The sequence below is a fragment of the Lissotriton vulgaris genome, chromosome 4_1, assembly GCF_964263255.1.
Source record: "Lissotriton vulgaris chromosome 4_1, aLisVul1.2, whole genome shotgun sequence".
Classification (NCBI taxonomy): domain Eukaryota; kingdom Metazoa; phylum Chordata; class Amphibia; order Caudata; family Salamandridae; genus Lissotriton; species Lissotriton vulgaris.
In genome coordinates this window covers 1,216,056,639-1,216,082,253 of record NC_141691.1, presented here as the reverse complement: position 1 = coordinate 1,216,082,253, position 25,615 = coordinate 1,216,056,639, and the positions used below count along the sequence as shown (strand labels likewise).

At 41.0% G+C, this 25,615-nt stretch overlaps 1 protein-coding gene across 4 annotated transcripts in view; it reads left to right on the top strand.

Annotated features, from left to right (window-relative positions):
* Positions 1 to 25,615, top strand: part of LOC147723070 (INO80 complex subunit C-like) — a 169,995-nt gene that overhangs the window by 69,944 nt on the left and 74,436 nt on the right. For all 4 annotated transcript variants that reach the window (XM_086965429.1, XM_086965428.1, XM_086965431.1 and 1 more), the window contains exon 4: positions 6,843 to 6,954. In XM_086965429.1, coding sequence (XP_086821555.1) covers positions 6,843 to 6,954 — 112 coding nt within the window. The remainder of the gene's footprint in view (positions 1 to 6,842; positions 6,955 to 25,615) is intronic.

The following is a 25,615-nucleotide window of genomic DNA, read 5'->3' as shown; positions in this document are numbered from 1 at the left end:
CAGCTCACAAGGGTGTAGCTGAGTTGTTCACCATTAGCTGTCTCATAGTTTCACTATTACCCCGCACCCAAGGGTGCAATAGTAAAAGCTTGTACGGCTCGAAAGGTACCGGGGGATGTTTTCGGATCCGTCCTCCTGCTCAAGTTTACCAAGTGAAAATGAGCGTTCGTAAATTACAATAGCTGCATGGGGTTCGGCATACATTAACACTGTCCAATGTGAACTGTAGGAAAGGTATGTGGAACACGTCCTGAAGTAAAGAAATTCGAAATAAAGCCTACCTTTCTTGCCGATCTCTACGCGATTAAAATCTGAGGAATGTGCCAACAAAGCAATACCTTGATCTTGAGCCGGCCGGAGGTGGAGGGAGGGAAAGTGTGCCATGCACTCGTTACTGCTGATGCTGTGCAGGGTCCCCCGGAGCTTCTGAGATGATCTGGAGCAGACAAGGGGAGGGAGGGAAAGTGAAAAGGCGACATGTGCGCGTTGTGCTCAAACACCGCGAGCCGTACATGTACGCATCGCCTGTCCAGACACATGCACATCTCCTGTCCCCCATTCGGAAGCTAAATCGACAACAATAGATCTCGCAAGTGTGCAGCGCATGCGCTGCGTCGCTAGGCGAGACCTAAAAACACACCACAGTATCCGCACTACACAATAGCGCAAGAAATAAACCTCAGCACATCACAACAACACAGCTGCAGTGTGTATTGTTTTCTTGGGCTTGGATTGTCTATTATTGTGTTGTATTGCACTTGTGTGGTAGATTTGCTTTTGTGGTTTTTATAGTGCTGTATTGTATCAAGGTGGTTTAGTGGTATGTTGTGTTGCTTTTATTGTTCTGTGAGTTGTGTGTGCATTTTTGTGTTGTGGCAGTACTGAGACTTTTTTGTAGTTTATGTAGGATTGTTTTTGTGGTCTTGGCACTGTGTGTTCCTTTGTGTGTTGTGCTAGGTTGCTTGATGTGTTTTGTTTTCTATTAATGGGTTTGTTTTGTTGGGTTATATTGCTACGTTGGGGTGTTACTGATTGTGTGTAGTGATGTTTTGCTGCTTTAGTTGTTTTCGTGTTCCGTTGTGATAGTTTATATAGGTTTGTGATTGTGTTTCTCTTGTGATATTTTATGCTGTTTTGTGTGTAGTATTGTATTGTGGGGGTTATGATGGTGTTGTGTTCTTGCTGTAGCTCAAATGCAGTCCATCCGTGTTAGGTGAAGGTAGAAAGGTGAGGTCACAGTACATTGAGAGTGTGATGATAGTCGAACTTGTGGGTGCTGTGAGGTAGGTTTATCTGTTGGGATACTAGCATCAGAGGTTTGATGATGTGATTGTGAGCAGTGGCAGTTGTGGTATTACAGTGTTGTGGGCGCAGATTGGAGCTGGGATGAATGTATGATGCTGCAAAGTTATTGTGTATTTGCTGATCAGTGGTAGTTTGATAGTGGTGGGTGGTAGTAAGGTACTTTCATGTGGTAATGCATGCCTTGAAAGGGAATTATACTGAAGGTTTGTTGCATCATCAGGGTGCTGGATGGTAGTGTGCTGTTGTGATTTGTAGGTATCAAGGACCCCCTGATAAGGATGAGACTCCTGGGTCAGGGACAACAATTTTTTGTGAAGGTAAAAACCCAGGCAGACTATAAATACAAGAGCTAGCTGATTATAGGAAACAACATTCAAAAAAAAAACACAGGAAATTGATAAAAATGATTAAAGCAATGGACTGAACTGATATCAAAAAGAGATACTCTTTAATATAGTTATAAAAGATAAATGTATACATGGATTAAAAAAATTACACAATAAACAGATTAAATCATGAAGTTCATGTGATTATTTTCAATATATATAAACAGACTTCATAACATATAAAATTGATTTTTTATCTTCAAAGTGTTCTCTAGTTGCAGAGAATGAGGCTGCGTGTCGTGTGTCTACGCGTTTCGACAAAAACAATTGTCTTCATCAGGACAATATTGGATGGTCAGCCAAAAGAATTTTTTTCCTTTCTAGACAAAAAAGATACAATGATAATTTTTAAAATCAATTTGGGTTTAAGATCACAGTGCATTGCTTTTCATAAAACATAAATTTGCTCATAAATTAATCAAGTTCATCAACCTAGCTCATGTATAGATGCAAGACATATTTGAGAAAAAGTAGTAGGAACAACCATATATATATATTCCATCTTTCACAATTATCATGAACTGGACATGATCATTTTAGTTTCAAATACAGACATATATCAAAAACCTCATAGAGGTTGGTGTATCATCCATATTATTTAAAAACCTAGGAAAGTCACCCTACCTATTACTGGAAAATAAATATTTTATTTATTAACAAACACACAAGAGCCTATCGTTATTATTTCCTACGTCTTTTATCTGGGATCCTAATTAGGTTTGTTTGAGCAGATATGGGCGGAGGCCTGTATTTATAGATAGGTTTATACTGAAGGGTTGAATTGAAAAATTTGAAGGGTTGAATTGAAAACTTTAATTGGAAGTGGTAAGCAAAGGATACATAGTGTTTAGTCTAGGAGATTCTAAAAGGGATGTACTTTTGTCTTTCAGAGTTTCTACAACCTTGATGGTTCGCTAGTCACATAAAAGGTCATAGCTGATATTTGATGGAGACAACAGACCAAGGAAGGATATGTACTTAAACTGTGTCCTTATACATAAATTATTCTTACCTAAAAAGATTGGTAACCAGAAAGATATGAGGTAGTTGTAGGGAGTAAGGCACCTTTACTTCTTTTATTCAGAAAACTGGACTCGGTATGTGATAACTATGTAAAGAATAAAAATAAGTAACCCATTGAATTATTTAGTTCGTGTTGTCATTGTTTTTAAAATTAAAAACCATATACGATCCTTTCTTTTTTAATTTATTAATTGTCCCAGATGCCAATCTTACCTGTCTATGCAGTATTCACTGCCTCCATCTTACTATCACCTATCAAAAAAAAAATTTTCATCTTTTTTTGGAGCGGAGGAAGGAAAACAAAGCTTGCAGGTTCTATTTCGTCAGTACGTGGCAGTTGATAGACAGCGGTATTTGTAACTAAAGTGGAGACATAATCAAAAGAAAATGCGCTCTAATACTGCTTCTATTTATCTATTGACTTTTAAAGAGTTCATGTTTACGCTTCATCCTTACGTTTGTTATTTATCCAAGGTAGCCGTGTTCTTGCAACATTGTTGCTAGCAGTTTGTAAGACGCGGCGGTGGAAACCTTTGTTTATTTTTCCGAAATGCTCGTTTCCCACGGGGACTGCTGTTGGCGTCTCTGATGCCTGAAGTGGTCGTAGAAACGCCCCTGCATACAGAAAGGGAGGAATACCCACAGGGGAGCTAAGATTAGCGGGTATACGGCGATCTTTTTTACTTACAGAAACGAAGAACGGCTAAAGATTCAACTCTATACATATCAATTATATGAACGGTTTTAGAAAAAGGCGCGAAAAATAGCACCGGGAAATTCAAATTGATCCCTTACAGAATGCGGAGTGCGGAGTTACGAGCAAAATGATGCGGAGTTTTCACACGGTGTGAAAGGCTCTTACCTTCGCTACCAGACTGCGGCGCCTCGACCTTCCTCTACTGCTCCTGTCTGCAAAAACGATCAGACCTGTTGCATCCCTCGAGACTCTTTTATTTCGTAAAATGGCTACGCCCCTTTCTAAAAAAAAAGTCTTAAATGTATACCGCCTATTTAAAGCGATACAAAGTTAAAGCGATACAAAATAAACCGATGCTTTATCAATAAATGACCTAATCTGTGGCTTTCGGGAGGAAACGCTAAATGTATATAAACCAAAGTTACTGCTATGGGTTATGAACAGATAAAAGGGCACAACAGAAACCCTCTGCTGCATAGTCCTTAAGAAAGGGCAGTGCAGTAAAGAGCTGGTCGTTCATCAAGCGGAATATATTCATCAGACAGAGATTGCTCATGATTCGTAAGGTCATGTTAGTATTATATTATTGCATTTTCCCATGGTAATTCATGGTTTAGGCCATGATTAAAAGTTCCGAGAGTAAAAATCCAAAAGACCTCTCTTTTTTTACGGATTTTATCTCCACCTTGATTTTTTTGTAACTGTATCTTCTCTAAGATTCGCCATTTAAGTTCTTCAGGTTTATGATTATATTCTAAAAAATGGTTTACTAAAGGTGCAGTGGTTTTCTTAGTTTTGATGGCGGACCTATGTTCCGTTAATCTAGTCTTCACTGAACGGGACGTCTCTCCCACATATCCAAGATTGCAGGGGCAGACAAGTAAATACACAACGTTCTTTGTGTTACAGGTCCATAGTTCATCGGCTCTAATTTTTGTTTTGTTAAATTCCATTGTTTCACCTGTAATAATAGTGTCACGGGATTGACAGGAACCACAACGAGAGGTCCCTTTGATGGCATTTGCACCATCAATTGATTTCTGGATGAAGGGGGCATCCCTGGTCTTGCTTTTGTGGCGGGAGTGAACAATCTGATCTTTCAGGTTCTTGTTTCGCTTGTGGGCAAACATAGGTTTCTGTAGTTTTTGTTCATTTTCATTGACATTTAGTAAGTGCCAGTTTGAATTAATTATCTGTCTGACCATGGAGTCCATAGTGGAGTGTTTAGTGATGCACACTAATTTTGGATCTGTTTTTTGCTTTTGTGAATGTAACAGGGTATCCAGATCATAAAATCGGGCCCTCTTATACGCTCCTCTAATGAGTCTATGCGGATATCCTCTCTCAATGAATTTGCGTTTCATGATTTCAGCTTGAGTGTCAAAATCTTGTATGTTGGTACAGTTCCGCCTTACTCTCAGGAACTGAGAGAAGGGGATACTGTCTCTTTGACAACGGGGATGATAACTATTGAAATGCAAAAGGGTATTACGAGCGGTGGGCTTAGTGTACAGATCCACCTCAAGCAACCCTTCTTTATTTTTGATGTTTATGTCGAGAAACTCAACTTTTGATTCACTCATGTGTGCAGTGAACTTAAGGTTCGCATCTGTTAGATTTAACCATATAAGAAACTCATCCAGAGTCTGTTTCCCATCGGTCCACTGAAAGAAAATATCATCAATATAGCGATACCAATGGGAAACAGACTCGAAAAATGGTGCAATCTCATTAAAGATGAACTTACTTTCAAATAAAATCATGTAAATATTAGCTATTGATGGGGCCATTGAAGCCCCCATACTTACACCCTTTATTTGCAGAAATAGTTCTTCGCCAAATTCGAAGAAGTTTTCTTTCAACACTAAAGTTAAACAATCTTTAACGAATGGCTTCGAACAGGGAATTTTGTGCTGATCTATAAACCACATTGTGGCATCTATTGCTTCTGCTTGGGGTATATTACTGTATAGAGATTCCACGTCTAAAGTTACGAGGATATCATTGCCTTCAGAAAACGCTAGATTCTCAACTTTCGCGATCATATCTCCAGTATCTTTGACATACGATTTTGATAGTGAGATGTAGGGGCGTAATATTTGATCCAAATATTTTGACAAAGCTTCCAGAGGAGTGCCAATCGTGGAGACGATTGGTCGATATGGAGGATTTTTTTCGTCCTTATGGATCTTGGGCAGACCATAAATACACAAAATCTTTTTCTCTGAGTAATTAAGGAAGTCAAACTCTTTTTTATTTATTATACCTTCGTTCAATGCTTTGGTAGTTAGCCTATTTATTGTTTTCACTATTTTCTCCGTTGGGTTAGTTTTAATCTTTTTATAAAATGAAGGATCGTTGAGCATTTTGTTCATATTCTCTTCATATATGTTGCAGTCCACCAGGACTATTCCTCCACCTTTGTCACTACTCTTAATCACAATGGTGTCGTTGTTCTTTAATCTTTGAAGGGATTCGTATTCTTCTTTGGATATATTGTACCTTGGTTTTGGTATAAAGTTTAAAGCCTGGTCTAGTCTTTTCAAGACGACTTTTTCAAATATTCCTACTTCTGGACCCACCTGCTGTAAAGAGGGGGTGAATGTTGACGGTAGGGCCACAATGTTGTTGCTTATATTATCTAAATCTAATGGATCATTTTGCAGAAAAAACTTCTTTAGTCTTATTTTTCTTAGGAAGGAATGGATATCTTGGTAAAGTTCAAAGATATTTACTCTTGCATGGGGGACAAAAGATAAACCCTTGGAGAGGAGGGATACATCAGAGGGCTCTAGGTTATAGGTCGATAGATTGAAAATGGGGATTACATCCCGTTCCTCCAGTATTGCTTGTTCCTCGTCTCTAAATACTGTTGAGGTTGAGTGTGCTGTTGTGATGTCATTGTGCACTAATGGAGTATGGCAATGCAGTGGTAGTGCATTAGTAGTCTTGCTAGTATTGCATTAATTTTGAGTTGGTAGTGAGATGATGGTGGGCGGGTAGTATGGGGTCGTCGAAAGATGGTGTTGGTTGTGCAATACAAGACTGGTTGTGCCACGGAGGGCATTGAATGTCACTAAGTTTGCTGATTCACTGTAGTTTTTGCAATTAAAATAGTTTCTGCCTATGCCTCAAAAAACTGTAAAGGAAGCACTTGAGGTGGATTGAGAGACCTAATAGCATCAAGATAAAGAAAAGTTCTCCTCTGAAGCCTCCTTTTGGAAATCAAATGACAGTAGCTCTGGATAAAAGCTCAAGTTCTTTCCAGCCGGGTTCTAAAACTAATTACACTGATCTGAACCAATTTACGTTATGCTTCCCTTGATTTAATTTGAATATATTTACTGAAGTACACCGCATCAGTGCTCTAAAATCGAAATGGACTAGTGACAGGCTGATGTGCATAACACCTTTCTACCTTTCTCAACTAGCATTCAGGCATTGGTGGAGCAGCTGCTGGAAAGAAGAACAGAACTTGGAAGAATCTAAAACAAATTCTTGCTTCCGAAAGAGCACTGCCATGGCAACTAAATGATCCAAATTGTAAGTTGGAGCTGAAACTTCTAAATTACTGAAGCATGTGTGGAGAAATATGCGTGAATGGAGTGTGCCCTGTGTAGCAATAGTTTTTGTAATGTGTGTCAGGTAACTCATATGGTATAGCTGCACTTATGCCTTTAGTAGAGTGATGGAAAGTTGTGTTTGTGCACACCATCCTTTAAGTGATTGGCATCCATTTTGGTCTAGTATTATCCTGGGTTCTGTATGGTCTAGCACTTCCTCTTAATGGAGTTTTTTTTGTCTAGCTGTTTTGAGATTATTTTGGGAAGAGATAGGTTTTCAGAGCTTCCTAAGTACTGGTGGTTCTCAAAGATCCTTGTCTTTGGTGCCAAAAAGTACCAGAGATTTCTGGCATCCTCAGAGCAGGAAGTTCCACTAATACATTTCTTCTTACAATGGAAGGATAGCAGGATAGAAAGCTGGGACACTAGGCTTGCGCAGTGTTCTCTTCGGTGAATATCCTAAAATGTTCTTAGATGAAGGCAGGTGGTGGTGGCGGTGGTGTTTGGGATACAGAGGCTTTTGAGAGTTTAGAGTCTCGCATTGCACTTGGGCGGCCATTTAGATGTGATCACATCGAAGGAAATACAAGAGCTGTCCTGTTTATTGTAAGTGGTTCTGGGCTGGTAACGCCGTAGCAAACAGTCTGCTTCCGTGTACGGGCTGTATGTGTAAGACTACCGTCGTGCACAGCCCAATATTTGCTCACGGGTAGCCTCGCATTCAAAGGACTCTTCAAGGATTGAAACTGACCTGAGGTATGTCTTATAAGATGGTTGGGCATTTGTAAAGGATGTCTGCAGTAATTACTGAAGGTCTATGATGTTTTCGCTGTTATACGTTAAAAGTAAAATTTGCCCTGAAGTACAGTTTCACGTTACCTAGGCATGCAAAATTCAGCAAGGTAGCAATCTGGGGTAAACATTAACCCAGAGTATGGAGTTCCAGTGCCCAACAACCCACATGCACATCTTATGGGACGTCAAGGTTTCTCATATTTCCCTGGCACATCTCTTAATCCGATTCTAGGTCTTTGTCAATTACTCTTCTCCCCAGTGGGCTGAACAAAGGTCTTCCCGCACACAAGGACAATAAACCTTGCTTGACCCAGTTCCTGGCAAACGACGTGATGAGGAGAAAATCTACATCTGATAATAAGCTTGTCACACTGCATATGGACTGGGCAGGCCAAGCCCACTGGAACAAAGGAGTAAGCCTAGACCTGCAGCCAACACAAGAAGGAAAAGCAGAGAAGTCTGCAGCCAACACAGGAGGAGATCACCTATAACGATTTGGTGGGAAGTGATCAGACACTTGTCAGCTAGGGGTACAGCTGAGGCTCGCAGAGAAACCCTTACCCAGAGACAACTTGAAGTGGCCATTTTCAATTGTCCCTGGATGCTATGCAGGATGGCTGGGGCAGGGGTGGAGGGATGATGACGCATCTTAGGTAGGATCGGCTAAGGATATTCGGCCCCTAAAACATTCCACCCCTACTTAAAAACCCTTGCACAAGGGAAAGGGAGTTTAGAATCCCCTATACCTGGGAGCGACTATGGGGGAAAGGATGCACAGCTAGTAGGAGAAGCCAATTGATATTCTCAAGGTTGGACTTTGACTCCATCTAACCCCCACAACTAGGATAGGTCTCTCCAGGACCAGTGGTGCTGGTCCCCTTATGCTTCTGTGAAACAGTTGAGGAAAAGGACATTGCGTGGACCCTGGATGGCTCCCTTAGGGATCCTTTGTGCTGGCACTTGACTCTGCCGCTCACAAACAGTTTACCTGCAAGACGGCAGTCAGCAATGGGGACAGGGGAGTGCAGTTGGGAGGATGTTCTGCCTACTGCTTGTCATTGGCTGTGGAAGACGATCCCCAAGGAGAAGATTGCCTCAGGAGCACAGGCACACTGCACAGTAAAAATCCAGCTCCCAACAGAAAGAAGCACCTATTAAAAGCCAGGAGGCCTGAAGAAAACGATCCTGGTGGTTAGGGCTGGCCACCAAGAGAAAATAAGCCAAATAGGAGTCAAAGCAGCCTTACGAGACCAGAGATGTGGCTATTTAACCCCTTCGATGCTCATGACGAGCTCAGCTCGTCATGAGTTACACTGCTCGTGTGCTCATGACGAGCTAAGCTCGTCATGAACAATGGGATTTCAGAAAGTGCAGCATCTGGGATCAATTGGTGCAGCATTGATGGTGTTAAAGATTTTCCTTTTTGTAAAGAAAATGAAACAGGCACATCGCATTCTGCTGAGTTTTCTGAAAATACCCTCTGGACTGGTCTGGAACCTGGGGTAATGCGTGGGACCTCCTTCCCATACCCATTACTGCCCCTGGGCTCCATCTTTGCGGGGGATGGTGCACACAGAAGACCCGCAATGGCAACACCCTGCCTGTGCTCAATGCAGGTACAGAAGAGAGCAGAGGAGCAGGGCCCATGATTTGCTATTCTGCCCCCCTCTCCCCCATTGTCTGGTTACGTGGAGGCATAGGTGCACTCCGCTGCTATCCACCTTCTCGTTGTAACTGTATCAGCAACTACCATGGGCCACTTTCCTCAAACAGTCTTGTCAGAATAAAATAAAGCACAGTACTGGTATATGCTTATCAAGTTCCAGACACCAAAGCATGTGCCATTTGAAGGGGATGATGAGTGTGTTAGACGTTACATCTTAGTGTCCTTAGGCTCAATCCTTTTTTGTATAAATAGAATCAAGAGAGTCCTTGCTTTATAGAAAAGTTGCTCTTTATTTTGTGTAGATAAAAGCGTGAACAGCCGACACGTGTTTCGCCCCTGTGGTGTATTGCGCCAGGACTTTTTCAAGGCTGTAATAAATCACAATTAAAATTGTAAGTGTACATAATTGAGAAGAGAGCGCCTGAGACCCCAAGAACCGTGCAAAAGTTCGAAAGAGAGGTAGTATAGAGTGCAAATTCATTGGTGTGAGTTTTGATGTGTAATCACCGGGTAGGAGAAATCCCTTATGTGAGTTTTGAGAACGGGTGTGTGCATGCAGACAAAGAACGTCAGACACTGAGAGTTGCGTGCAAATTAGATACAGAACTCATGAAAGTTACATTTTTGATTAGTTAGAGGTGAGATAGTATCTAAGTGAACATGAATAAGCAAATGCCACCACAAATCTAGTTATAGAGATAGTTAGGGTATTTTACCAAAACAGAGAGATTAGAGGATGTGAAGAGAAAAAAGTTTAACATTATCTATTTCATACCTATTTACAATGTTATCAGTTCTGTAAATGTCTTCATTTTGTACACAGTATATTTCAACATTTGATCCGGTTTGTAAATCTGTTGACACAACATTTTCAATTTTTAGAAAAGAATTTTTATATTATAAAAAAACATTTTTACTGTATTCATTAAAAGCCTGCTTTTGCCTGTTTCTAAATCAACTAACAGTCTAATTCGAAGGATGCGATGTAATATACAGCCATCTATTTACGTTAATACCACTATTTCCATAAAATAGTTCATTGAAAAAAAGAGAGCTTTCCCAAACAAATCCAGAAAGGACTGGGAAATATAGCAACAAAAAAAAGGGGGTTTGTTCCTTTCTGTGGTTCCTAAATTAAAGTACGTAGTACTTAACAAGATTTGACACCCAACACTTCAATACCTCAATGACATGTACCCTAGTTTGTCCACAAAATCATTGCATAAACATATTATTCTTAAAATTCATATTTATTAAAACCTTAAAATAGCAGCATGATATGAATAACAATTTTACATATAGACATATAAAAACATAATCACATTGCATTTAAGTTTAACACAAAAAACAATAATTAAAAGTAGCAAGAATGTCGACGCGTTTCGGTGTTTACAGCAGATGGTACACCTTCCTCAGGACTACAGTAAATTCTTGAGTCTAAAAAGTATATGGGACAATCCATTAGTGTACATTCAGAGAGGATTTTTTTAAATTTTACAAAGAGGTTCTCAAAAAGTTTGCGGTGTCAAAAATAAATCATTTCTTACATAATACGCAGTATTCAATGTGCGATGACAGCATAAATCCTGGGGATAGAAAATTCTTATCCACTGTTTTAGTTCAATTCCTTCCCTTCAAGTGACCTGTGACCTGTATGCACACAGTGATTTGATTTACAATTAGTTTATTCATTTAAAGAACCAATCTATAGGCAAACCCCTTTACACCACCAGGCACATACAGGCTTACTTTGTACTTAATGGATGGGGCGTTGGTAGTACTTCTTTATATTAATTTCAGAAGGCTCAGGTTATTCGTTGAATGGGGCGTACTTTCCTTTCGCACCCTAGAATTCGCCTGATGAAACCGGAGAGCTTCTTTTTTTGTAATTGAAGCAGATTCCTTTTCTCTAAAAGGAGACATAGGGAGTACAGTTGTTATACGTTACTGTCTCCTAAGTTTTATACTGAAGAGCAATATTGGTGAATCATGCACGATATACTGAATTACACCAAAAGAAATGTATTAGGTTTAATTCAAAATACAGTTTGTTTTGTTGAGAAGGGGATTCAGGTTTGTTTTGGTTTGGAGCAGAAACGTTTAAACATTGTTTCAAAGTGCTAAGGAAACATAGTATATTCTTCCTTAAAAGCGTTCATCTTAATGTTAATTGGAGCTAGAGCATGGTTACATTATTGCAACATTGTTTTGGGAATTACTTGTAGTCCCGCTTCCCAAAGATTTGCTGTTATGGAAATTATTTCCAGCTCGCTAAACATTAGAGCCTCCAAGTGGATATTAATCAGGGCAGGCATAGCGTAGCACAAGGCGAGACATTGACAAGCAGCTCGCTAAACATTAGAGCCTCCAAGTGGATATTAATCAGGGCAGGCATAGCCTAGCACAAGACGAGACATTGACAAGCAGAGCGCTCGTTCTGCCCAAAGTCCTTACCTCCGTAATAGTAGCCACACGCCGCCTCCCTGGTAACCCGGTCTCCAGCGTCAGATGGTATACTGCGCGAGACGGGTCTTTTTATGTGGTGTGGCGGAGCAATTTTAGATAGTTAACTTGCTACACCTGGGAATTCCGAGCATGCGCATTGAATCCGATATTTTTGTAGTTTTTTGGTTGTTCCGCGTGTGCGTATGACTTCCTGCAATGAAGGAAGGACTTAGTTGCGAGGACGCACTATATATAACACGGACTTCAGATATATTGTTATGATATTATTAAAGGGATTACTGGTCTTTAACTGGTGCGGCAGAGCAATTTAGATAATGAACTTGCTGTGCCTATGCCGAGAAGTCTGCACATGCGCATTAAATCCACCATTTTTGTAGTTTTTTCCGTGTGCGTGTAATTTCCTACAGTAAAGGAAGGGCTAATGCGCGGAGGCGCACTGTGTTCGAGGCTGACTTCGGATATTTTGTTAAGATACTGTTAAAAGGATTACTGGTCTTTAGTATTTTGGGAGCTTGCCACGCGGGGATTTTTAGTGTGTACAGCGTCCAAGACAGTAGTTTATATGGTCTAGTACCGGGGCATAGTGTGGTTCCTAGATCCATAGAAATGCTACGCCATTTTAGTAGTTTTTGGGGCATATTATTGTGGTTATACAGTTTATACCACATATGAATCCTATATACCCCAGTTTTCAATGAGTGGAAGTACAATCGAATGCAGCCACAAATTATCTACATATGGAACAGTTAAATCAATTTTAAGGTGTAATAATTGTCCTGGTACCTAAGGGTAGCTGTGGTATGGAACATGGAGCATGTAAGAGGGTATAGTTCGAAAAATCCCAAAAGAAGGAGTCCACAGTGTATAAATAGCTAGTGGTTTGAGGAAAAGGATCACCAAGTAGATCCACAATTTAGAGGGAAATTTATTGAAAAACTGCTCCGGGTTGTCATCACACAGCGTCCTTTTACATTCTAATTTAGCCCACATTGTGTCATCATTTCTGTTTATGTTGATCAATATTTGGATCAGAGGCAATTTAAGTTTTCTGCTTTCACATTCAGGGCTAACATTACACAATGGTCATAGACACACAGTGTTCACAATATATACTGTGCACATTCTGTCAATTTATTTACATGCGTACATTTATATGGTTTATTTATAAATGAACAGCATTGTATATCCAAACATAACCCCACTAGAGAAGACTACAGTGTGGCTAGAATAATCATCTGACCAGTCTTTCCCATTCTTCTCTGCTGTTCAGTCCCTGAGTATAGGTACGGAATTTGGACATGAAAAATTGTTCTCTCTGCTTACGTTTAACGTCCAAATTACCTCCTCTCATATTGGTTTTTATTTTTTCCACTATGCACCACTTTATTTCATCCTCTTTATGTTTCTCGGTGATCCAATGATCTACTAGTGGGGCATTTTTCTTGTGGTTTTTCAGGGCGGACCTATGTTCAGATAAACGTAATCTAATTTCACGTCCAGTTTCACCAATATATCCTTTTTGACAGGGACATACTATTAAGTAGACCACATTAGGAGTCCTGCAGTTAACATGTTCATTCACCCAATGTGATGTACCTCCTAGTTGGATCCTATCCGATTGGATGATGGATTTACAGTGAGTGCATGACCCACACGGTTGGTTTCCTCTAATTGGTTTGCCCTGATCAATACTTAATTGTTTACTTTTGTGGGGCTCTCTATATGTCTGAACTAAACCGTTCCGGATAGTTCTATTCCTCCGGTAGGAAAAAATGGGTTTAGATAAGGGAATTCTGCCTTCTCTGTTTAGGATTGACCAATTCTTTATAATCAGGTTTTTGATCTTATAGCTCAAACCATTAAAGTTTGATACCATCACGATGTTATTCTCAGGTTCTTTTTCTTTCTTATTGCTGGTTTCAAAAAGGGATTCTCTACTTTGGTACTTGGCTCTTTTGTAGCTGTCTCTAATAAGCCTCTTGGGATAACCTCGTTGTAGTAGTTTGATTTTCAAATTCTCTGCATGTCTCTCAAAAGAGTTTTTGTCAGTGCAGTTCCTTCTTATTCTAACAAACTGACTGTAAGGAATGCCATCCTTCTGGTTTTTAGGATGGTAACTTTCATGGTGGAGCAAGGTGTTACGGTCTGAAGGTTTAACGTACAGCTCAACACATAATTTACCTTTGTCAGACTTAATCTTGATGTCTAGGAAGTCGACTGCCACTTGACTTTTATTGGCTGTGAACCTAAGATTCACATCACCGCAGTTAAGCCACTCCAAGAAATTGGACAAGTCATCCTCAGACCCTGTGCAGACTTCTCGGCATAGGCACAGCAAGTTCATTATCTAAATTGCTCTGCCGCACCAGTTAAAGACCAGTAATCCCTTTAATAATATCATAACAATATATCTGAAGTCCGTGTTATATATAGTGCGTCCTCGCAACTAAGTCCTTCCTTCATTGCAGGAAGTCATACGCACACGCGGAACAACCAAAAAACTACAAAAATATCGGATTCAATGCGCATGCTCGGAATTCCCAGGTGTAGCAAGTTAACTATCTAAAATTGCTCCGCCACACCACATAAAAAGACCCGTCTCGCGCAGTATACCATCTGACGCTGGAGACCGGGTTACCAGGGAGGCGGCGTGTGGCTACTATTACGGAGGTAAGGACTTTGGGCAGAACGAGCGCTCTGCTTGTCAATGTCTCGTCTTGTGCTAGGCTATGCCTGCCCTGATTAATATCCACTTGGAGGCTCTAATGTTTAGCGAGCTGCTTGTCAATGTCTCGCCTTGTGCCACGCTATGCCTGCCCTGATTAATATCCACTTGGAGGCTCTAATGTTTAGCGAGCTGGAAATAATTTCCATAACAGCAAATCTTTGGGAAGCGGGACTACAAGTAATTCCCAAAACAATGTTGCAATAATGTAACCATGCTCTAGCTCCAATTAACATTAAGATGAACGCTTTTAAGGAAGAATATACTATGTTTCCTTAGCACTTTGAAACAATGTTTAAACGTTTCTGCTCCAAACCAAAACAAACCTGAATCCCCTTCTCAACAAAACAAACTGTATTTTGAATTAAACCTAATACATTTCTTTTGGTGTAATTTAGTATATCGTGCATGATTCACCAATATTGCTCTTCAGTATAAAACTTAGGAGACAGTAACGTATAACAACTGTACTCCCTATGTCTCCTTTTAGAGAAAAGGAATCTGCTTCAATTACAAAAAAAGAAGCTCTCCGGTTTCATCAGGCGAATTCTAGGGTGCGAAAGGAAAGTACGCCCCATTCAACGAATAACCTGAGCCTTCTGAAATTAATATAAAGAAGTACTACCAACGCCCCATCCATTAAGTACAAAGTAAGCCTGTATGTGTCTGGTGGTGTAAAGGGGTTTGCCTATAGATTGGTTCTTTAAATGAATAAACTAATTGTAAATCAAATCACTGTGTGCATACAGGTCACAGGTCACTTGAAGGGAAGGAATTGAACTAAAACAGTGGATAAGAATTTTCTATCCCCAGGATTTATGCTGTCATCGCACATTGAATACTGCGTATTATGTAAGAAATGATTTATTTTTGACACCGCAAACTTTTTGAGAACCTCTTTGTAAAATTTTAAAAAATCCTCTCTGAATGTACACTAATGGATTGTCCCATATACTTTTTAGACTCAAGAATTTACTGTAGTCCTGAGGAAGGTGTACCATCTGCTGTAAACACCGAAACGCGTCGACATTCTTGCTACTTTTAATTATTGTTTTTTGTGTTAAACTTAAATGCAATGTGATTATGTTTTTATATGTCTATATGTAAAATTGTTATTCATATCATGCTGCTATTTTAAGGTTTTAATAAATATGAATTTTAAGAATAATATGTTTATGCAATGATTTTGTGGACAAACTAGGGTACATGTCATTGAGGTATTGAAGTGTTGGGTGTCAAATCTTGTTAAGTACTACGTACTTTAATTTAGGAACCACAGAAAGGAACAAACCCCCTTTTTTTTGTTGCCATAAAATAGTTCATAACATTAGAGCCCAGATATTCTGACCATATCGCAACCTTATCACATGATAACACTCGATGAATCGTAATTAGTCAGGTGTGATCCGGGTCATGGATTGGAGTATAGTGGGTCATGTGAAAGAATATTGGTTTGGGAATTAAGTCCCTTAGTTTCTAGGACTTGTTCGTAAGGAGTTAGGGCAGGTGTTAGTAATTGAGGAGTTTGATAGGTTTATTGAATTCAGGGTCTAGTTTGTAACATAAGAAACCTAAAGGAAAACACATTTTCAAAAGTATCAGCAAAGATTATTCAAACCTAAGGGGACTCCTTACGAACAAGTCCTAGAAACTAAGGGACTTAATTCCCAAACCAATATTCTTACACATGACCCACTATACTCCAATCCAATACCCGGATCACACCTGACTAATTACGATTCATCGAGTGTTATCCAGTGATAAGGTTGCGATATGGTCAGAATATCTGGGCTCTAATGTTATGAATTATTTTATGGAAATAGTGGTTTTAACGTAAATAGATGGCTGTATATTACATCGCATCGTTCGAATTAGACTGTTAGTTGATTTAGAAACAGGCAAAAGCAGGCTTTTAATGAATACAGTAAAAATGTTTTTTTATAATATAAAAATTCTTTTCTAAAAATTGAAAATGTTGTGTCAACAGATTTACAAACCGGATCAAATGTTGAAATATACTGTGTACAAAATGAAGAAATTTACAGAACTGATAACATTGTAAATAGGTATGAAATAGATAATGTTAAACTTTTTTCTCTTCACATCCTCTAATCTCTCTGTTTTGGTAAAATACCCTAACTATCTCTATAACTAGATTTGTGGTGGCATTTGCTTATTCATGTTCACTTAGATACTATCTCACCTCTAACTAATCAAAAATGTAACTTTCATGAGTTCTGTATCTAATTTTCACAAAATCGTGGCGACGCAACTCTGTGTCTGACGTTCTTTGTCTGCATGCACACACCTGTTCTCAAAACTCACATAAGGGATTTCTCCTACCCGGTGATTACACATCAAAACTCACACCAATGAATTTGCACTCTATACTACCTCTCTTTCGAACTTTTGCACGGTTCTTGGGGTCTCAGGCGCTCTCTTCTCAATTATGTACACTTACAATTTTAATTGTGATTTATTACAGCCTTGAAAAAGCCCTGGCGCAATACGCCACAGGGGCGAAACACGTGTCGGCTGTTCACGCTTTTATCTACACAAAATAAAGAGCAACTTTTCTATAAAGCAAGGACTCTCTTGATTCTATTTATACAAAAAAGGATTGAGCCTAAGGACACTAAGATGTAACGTCTAACACACTCATCATCCCCTTCAAATACCTTACTGTCCGAAAACTCAAGAGGTCCAGAGTTTTCTTGAGTGTGTTATCAATATCAAAATCCTGTGAAAACTGATGTGGGCTTGGATTCCTCTGTGGACCACCTCCCCTCTGTAGAAAACCAAAGCATGTGCCCTTTACTCCCACTTAATCTAGTGCCGAAATGCTGAAAAACAGAGCAACTTATGTTTTTTTAGCATTATCACTTTGGCTATCGCCATTTGAGATATTAGAAAAGTACTTGTTTGCATTCTTTCCACTGCAATAGTAGGTGGTTGGGATGCAAGTGATTACCCTTTGACTGCATGTCCACTTTGTGAGGAAGTCGTATCACTGGCAAGCGCAGCTGAACTCACATTTTGGAAATAGAGTTCCAAGCAGCCTAAGGTCTATGAGGAGATGGCAACGGAGTAGAAACAGTTGCTAGAAAAACAAAAAGGGATTTTTCTAGCCATTATGCAGGATAGTGAGTAAGAAAGGTTCTCTGGTGTGGTGCGGAGGCGAAATAGAGTCTGCATGACCGGGAGGAGGTGAAGTGGAATGGAGCCTTTGTTACCCTTTGCTAACAGAATAGAGGACAAAAGGAGCATGTAGGATGTGGTAGCAAAGTAGCTGTGCAGGCAGAACCGAGCCTGCTTGTTGTTAGAAATCGGAAAAAAAATGCTACTTAGCTAGAGGTGGGTGAGTGATATAGCAAGAGCCCAAGACCCTGCCTCTGGGGAAAGATTATTACCAGCAGCTCCTTTCCACTTTTGCTTCCAGAGTTGAAACCATAAGGCAAGCTTGGACCGATGATGAGAAAATGGCAGCGAAAGGAATGGAGCCTCCATTGTGGACAAGTGAAGAAAAAATTAAAGACATCATTGTGAGAGAATAGGTGAAAGGGAACATGCAGCCTGTTGTGGGAGATCAGGGGGAATGCATGCAGAGTTGATGAAATAGAGGGTAAAGGGAATGTTTTCTCTACTGTAAGAGTTGAGGGAAGGAACTCTTTAGGTGGTGTCAGGTGTATGGGCATAAGTAAGAGAATGATGTGTGAGGTCGAAGGTACCGATAGGTTTAGCACCCATAGACCAGCAAATCCATTTAGGCAACAGCTGGGACAAGTTGATCTTTTTACAGGACAAGCACATTTCTGTTGCTTTTAGACCACTGGACAAGTAGACTTTACCCCCCAAAAAAATCCACACCCCTGTGGAGAAAACTAGAGTGTAGCCTGTGGTTGTCTTATTCTTAAAACATATCTGCTGGATTTTATGGCTTTACGGACCTTATTTTATTGAATAATGATCCAAGTACTTTTGTCCTGTAATCTTACTTTAAAGTGCAATCTGTTGTGAAGTTTATGTATGCTGATAAAAGGGTTTAGAGCTGTGCCAGCTTCCAACTAACTTAAAAAAGCTCTTAGAGTTTTTTGGAGTCAGAATAGTAAAGTAGTCGCTGTACATATTTACAAATCCGCTGTCTCATACACTTAAAAGTTGCTAAATTGTATCTGGTTGCTGTTATGTTTTCTGACTGTACATTATGTGGAGGTAGCTTATAATGGTAACAGTGCTCCCTGGAAGATTTCCTAAAAATTGCTGAAGAATAATCTTGAGATGCCGCTCTAATAATATAGGGATTCTTACTAAAGGAAAGTGATCTAAGCCAGTGCTGATCTTCTTTTGACAGCACATTTTCCTGTTTGGTCTGACTGAATGTTCAAAGATGTATGTTGAACATGATGTAGATCTAGTAGTATAGCTAGGATTATTTAGATTTGATTTGTTGTGAAAAAATGTATTCACATTTGTGAAGGTGGGTTGTTCGAGTTGCCTGGCCAGTCAGATTAAACGCCTCTCTGAAAGAAGTTGTGCTACTATTAATCCATGTAACCAATCACTCACCCATTTGTTCATCGAGGTGCTCGTCTGGTCATCATGTGACTCATTCCGGCATTCACTCGCCACCAGTCTGCAACTTTCTACAAACATAACAGTCATTCACTGTAGTGGTGCTACAATTTCAACAAGCCAACAGCACTGGCTTTGTGAATGCCTGTAGGATTAGTTGGTCATTGGGGCTCTGCTTTGATCTCTGGCTAGCCTTAGTGTACCTCATTTGTGTGCATGTAGCTCTTGCATCCAGTAGGAAATCCTCCTTTTCAGCCTGGTAACCCCGTATTTTTCACCTTTTGCTTGTCACACCACAGTGCACGCCCTGCTAACCAATGCTAAAAGTGCCTGTGCGCCCCTTTTAAACATGGTTGAATTGGCATAGACCAGCTTGGTATATTTAGTTTACGGATAAGTTCTTAGTGTGTGGTGCCAGATGGATCCAGATCCTGAAAGTTAAATGCTAGAAGTTGACTGCTGCATCTATTATGCCATCATGTACAGTGATCGTGCAAGCATGGTTCCAGGCCTACCAGTGTAGCCTAACTGTAACAGTGTAAAGAATGTAGTTCCATGTGTCAAAATAAACCATTTGACAGGTCAAACCCTGCCATTCAAATATTAAGAAGTCGCCAATATATAGGCTTGTCGCCCGCAAGGCCACCTTCATTGTATTTACATTTCTATATGTATCACTTTTAATGTCATGTCCTTATAGGATTCAGAAAAGGGGGTGGTGATGAACAGAGTGTCCGAATTAAGCAGACCACTCTTACCCAGTCCAAAGATCAGGGCTTGATCCATCACCGTTATTTATCTCACTGCACCATCCCAGCTCAGAACCTGGCTATATGCAAATCAGTCTGTCCCTGGCCCAGTGCATCATGGGAACAGGGCAGACTAAACTACCAAGCCAATTCTTCACCAGAAAGGAGACAAGCTACCGGGGACCGGTTTCTGGCATTTCAGCCTTCTTCGGCCCGGCTTGCTTGAATCCTGATGGTGCAGTGAGAAAGGGACTCATGTCTGAGTATACCCTGCCTTCATCACCACCCCTTTTTCTGAATCATGTCCTTATAGGGGCTAGCATGCAAAAGCATAGGGCAGGCCGAGCTGCCCTATGTAGAAATCCAGAATCCAGATTAAAAATCCTAATCCTGTGCCTTTGAAATGGGACTAGCTAAAAAAATAATTAAACAACGATTTTTAATAGGTCTTAACATTCCAATTCAGTGGTGGTCAGATTTTTAATTACTATTAAGGAAAAGTAACCTGCCTGAAACATTTGCTTCCCCCACCACCCCTAGCCATTATGGGCAGACATGTCTCCTATGAACATGACTAAGAGGGTGAGGCTGTGAGCATTCTTTTGACATTACAATGTCAAAATCAGCTTGAATATCCAACCCTGCCTGCCAGGTCTGCTGGGTTTTACATATAATACAGGGGGCACACTTAAAAGGAAGCAAAACAGGATGGCGAAACTAGAGTTTACTTTATTGTTCGATTAAAAAATCATTACAATGTCATGAATAGTTTAAAATGTTTACATTAATACCATCACAATAGGAATAAAAAATATATATATATATATATATATATATATAATTCATCGAAGAAATCAATTTAAAAGCCTAATAGCCTGTTGATAAAGATAGTTTTAAACCTTAATTATCTGTTATAGTTTTTCCATCTAATCAGGTCAAATACAGACATTTACTTATAAGTGCAGCATTTAGTTTACTTTAATAATATAGTTCGTGGTTTGTGGTGGGGTTCCAAGGGTGTCAGTCCGTTTAAGTGATGAGCCCCCCACATACAATGTTTTAAGGAATTTCCAGGAGAAGGACTGGTCAGGACATATGCCGAGGCCAGGTCGGCTATTCTTTGGTAATGCATAGGATTGTAGGTTAACCATTGGTGGCTCGCAGAGCCTCGATGTTTGTAATTTGTTTTGCTGTTGCTGTAACAAACTTGGTGAAACTATTTGTGTGTATCCACTGCCTGGTTGTGGGAAACTCTACTTTTGTTTTATCAGACTTATGTCTCTGGTTTCTAGAGGGTACAGTGCTGCCCAAAACTGGATTTTAGTATTAGATGTAGGAGGACACAAAGATTACCATAGTACACACCCCACACACACCCTCAGCCTTTATAGCCCAAGTTTAGCATGGCTTAAGACTTCCACTCAAAGTAAGTAGGGTTGTCCCTAGAAACCTTTACCCCATTTGTTAAGGTGTACCCAGGAGTCTTTCTTACTTACTAGTTCATGCCAGACATAAATGTGGCATTTCCAGGCACCCACTTTTGAACACTCCTGTACCGGAGAAAGATAAGAATCCTGAACCTGCTGTCTGCGACATTGAAAGAGCCCTGAAGGACTGTACCTGCGCTTTACAGTATCTAGGAAAAAGAAGTGGACTCCAAGGGTAGTAAGGCTTACTTTCTGTGTAAGCTATAGAGACACAACTAGCTTCATGATGCCTTTTCCTGCAAATACCCAGAAGATCAATGGCAACTGGACCAAGACTGGACCCTGCTGTTTGGCATCTGCCTGACACCCTTTGAGTCTCTAAGTGCCTCCCCTGTAGTCCTAGGGGGATTTAGTAAAGTACTCCTGTAGTGAATGGGGACTTGTGAGATGCTGGCCTGGTATATGCTGTCCACTAATGTAAGTGGGCACCTTGCACCAGTCCAGACAAACCTTATGGTGATTTAAGAGGTATCAGATAACATTTGAAAGCTATCCAAGTGGTTGCTGTGGAGAGCAGCCTTCAGGCTTGGTCTTGAAGGAGTGTAAATCAGCTTGTTTTACCAGAATGCAATGTTATAGTATAGATTAAATGAAAGAGAACCACACAAGGTATTTATAAAAATATGCATTTATTATATAATACTCTCTAGTACATTCCAGTATCTCCTACAGTGATGTACACAAAGCACACAATAGTATAGCAAATAATTCACAGTAAATAGCCCTAATACACTGTGGACCCCAGGGTGGGACCAAACCATATACTAATAAAAGTGCTATAAAAACCACGACTCGAGTCTAGAAAATGTCAAGAGGACGTAGAATTGCTGGGACTCCAAGGAACCACCCAAGGGGAGTAGATAGGGACTCCATGGAGTGTTATGCAGTGTGGGAACACGACCATGTGCTCTTTACAAGTCTATGTGCAAGTTGCGGCTGGATTTTCAAAGACGAAGGGACTACAAAGAAACCCTGTGGAAGGCAGAAGGTTGGAGAGCCACCCATCCGTGGATACTGAAGTTCTGTAGTAGGGGTATCTCTGTTATAGTCATAATCTAGTGAATAGTCCCGCCCATGTGCGCGGACCCCGGAGCAATCAAAAATAATCTCTTAAGCTGTCAAAACATGCAGACCTGCATAGACACTTAAGAGAGAATTTAAAGACAGATAATGCAGCCTATATCCACAGGCTACACTGTCCAATACTTCAACAGGAAATTCCACCAAAAACCACAACAGCACAGCCTGTCCAGGGTTTTCCACAGAGAAAAACCTTGCTTTGAACAGCAAAACCCTCTGGAATGATAGAGAGGAAGGAGTGGACAGACAAGCCCCATAGGCTGCCATTATGTGGCTCAAAAACAGGATACTGTGCCTTTAAGAGAACTTCCCAGAAGCCTCACAGTATCCCAGAATGCAGTGCAGGTCCCTTTCACCTTCAGTTCTTTTTGAAGGCGTAACACGCCAGACCTGTAGCATTCCTTACATGAATATCTCTCTCCACCGGGGAGGAGGGCGGGCGCTTATGACTATAACAGAGATACCCCTACTACAGAACTGGAGTTACAGGACAGAAACTACTCCTTCTGTAGTAGGGGATCTCTGTGTATAGTCATAATCTAGTGAATAGAATGGCAAGCCCATCCCCACACCAAAGCGGCGGTGGAGAAATGAGAAATAACACCACTATTGTGCGAACAAATTTCGCAGCGAAGCCTGCCCAACCTGAGCATCTGCCCTGGTATCAGTGTCCAGACAGTAATGCTAAGCCAAGGTATGGACCGTCTTCCAAGTGGCGGCCATGCAGATTTCTGCAATCGGAACATTAAGCAGCAAAGCAGTCGCGGCAGCTTTGCCCCTGGTGGAATGAGCCTTAGGTTTACCTCCTAAGGTCGTATTAGTCTGTTGGTAACACAATAGTGTACAGGACACAATCCACCTAGAGATGGACTCTTTTGAGGTAGCAAAACCGGTCCAGACTAATTCATAATTGTGAAACAATTGATCTGAACCACGAATATCTCTGGTTTTAGCCAGATAAAATTCCAACACCCTCCTAACATCCAGGGAATGTAGGGACCTTCCCGCTGGAGATGCCGGATTCTGAACAAACGTAGGCAAAGTTATTGTCTGATTGACATGAAAACCAGAAAGAACCTTAGGAAGACATTTAGGGTGAGCATGCGTAACAACCTCAGCAGCATGAAATACAGTATAAGGTCCTTGGCAACACAACGCCTGAATACCACTCCCCCTGCGGGCCGATGTGATGGCCACGAGGAACGCCGCCTTCCAGGACAGATGCTGCAACGAAGCCCTATGAATAGGTTCAAAAGGCTCCTACATCAATCTGGACAGCACCACATTCAATTCCCATGAAGGTGAAGGAAGCCAGACAGGAGGGAATGCTTTCTTCCAGCCTTCCAAAAAATCTTTGATCACAGGGATCTGGAAGAAGGAAGTCTGAAGGGCATTTCCTGTAGGCAGTCAGCGCAGCAATAGGAACCGCAATGGAGTAGCCATTAAGGCCCGACTGCGCCAGGCGTAGAAGATACAGAAGGAAGACATCTTCCTTACACGTCGACAGGGCATGGTCCTTGGACTTGCACCAGATGCAAAAACTTCTTTCACTATTAAGCAGAAGAAGTCCTAGTGGAAGGATGCCTAGCCTCCTTCAGCATGTCCATACAAACTTCTGGTAGATTCAAATGGCCATATCACACTATCTCAGGAGCCATGCAGCCAAACTCAAAGACGAGAGGTTGGGGTGCAACGTCTGCCCCCTGAACTTTGCGAGAAGGTCCGGCCTGCAAGGCCTCCGTATGAGAGGACGGAGAGACCGGTGAAGCAGGTCCGGGGTCCGCGCACATGGGCGGGACTATTCACTAGATTATGACTATAACAGAGATACCCCTACTACAGAACTGGAGTTACAGGACAGAAACTACTCCTACCCAAGTTACCTAATCCAGAGAAGCCGGGCGCATAGGTTTGAAGTGGCGTCTGAAACTGCTATCGAACCCTATGGAGGACTTCAAAGAAGAATAAGAAAAGGAGCGTAACCCCTTTAGCCACAAGGGAACAGGGTAAGTAATCACATAAAACAAAGTTCCCTTGATTATATTTTCTATACATTTGTCATACAGCTACCTTTTCTACAGTTCTCCTAAGATTCTCAGAAGATCTCTATTAGAAATTATCGTCACTCAAAATCTCATTTACTCAGAACCCAACACTATAAGTGAAACCACAAAAGCACTTACAATCTAAAAATTTATATTATGTTGCCAAGGCGTAGGTCATCAAAAAAATGTTTTATTTTTAAAAAAGGATATTAAAAACATTTGCAAATACCCATCAGGTGTGTATATACTTCTTGTGATGGTATCAGCTGAAGAGAAGAGCCACTGCTGGAAGGGGAGAAAGTGTCCGTTGGAATCCAAACGTGGATTCTTGTCAAAGAGTACCTGAAAGCATAGGTGTAGGAAGCTAGGATCTGACTGCATGGTTACCCCCACCTTTTGCCTGGTGTTTTGCTGGTTTTTGACTAGTCTGACTGGGATCGGGCTAATCAGGACACCGGTCTATCTGCTTTCTCCCTATAATGTTAGGGAAGCCCACTCCCTTCTGTGGCACTTCCCTGTAGGAAAAGAGCAAACAGGGTAGGAGGACGTCCCATTTCCTCCGCAGGCTTTCGGGTAGACTTCTGATCATACCCTTCAAGGTTTGGTTGAACCTTTCCACGAGACCATTGGTCTGTAGTTGATAAGGAGTTGTGAACCGGTCGGTCACTCCACACTCCTACCACATTGCCCGCATATATGCTGACATGAAGTTGGTCCCCCTGTCAGACACAACTTCTTTGGGGAATCCCACTCGGGTAAAGATCCCCATCAGGGCCTTTGCCACTACTGGTGCAGTAATTGTTCAGAGGAACTGCCTCTGGATACCTTGTGGCGTGATCCACCAGTACCAGGATAAACCTGTGACCGGATGATGTCGGTGGATCTAGGGGCCCAGCAATGTCGATGCCTACCCTTTCAAAGGGGGTGCCAATGACGGGAAGTGGTTCCAGGGGAGCCTTCAGCTTCATCCCTGTTTTCCCACTGGCTTGGCATGACATGCACAACCGACAGTATGTGTTGGACGCCACCCTCATTCTAGGCCAATAAAAGTGGGGG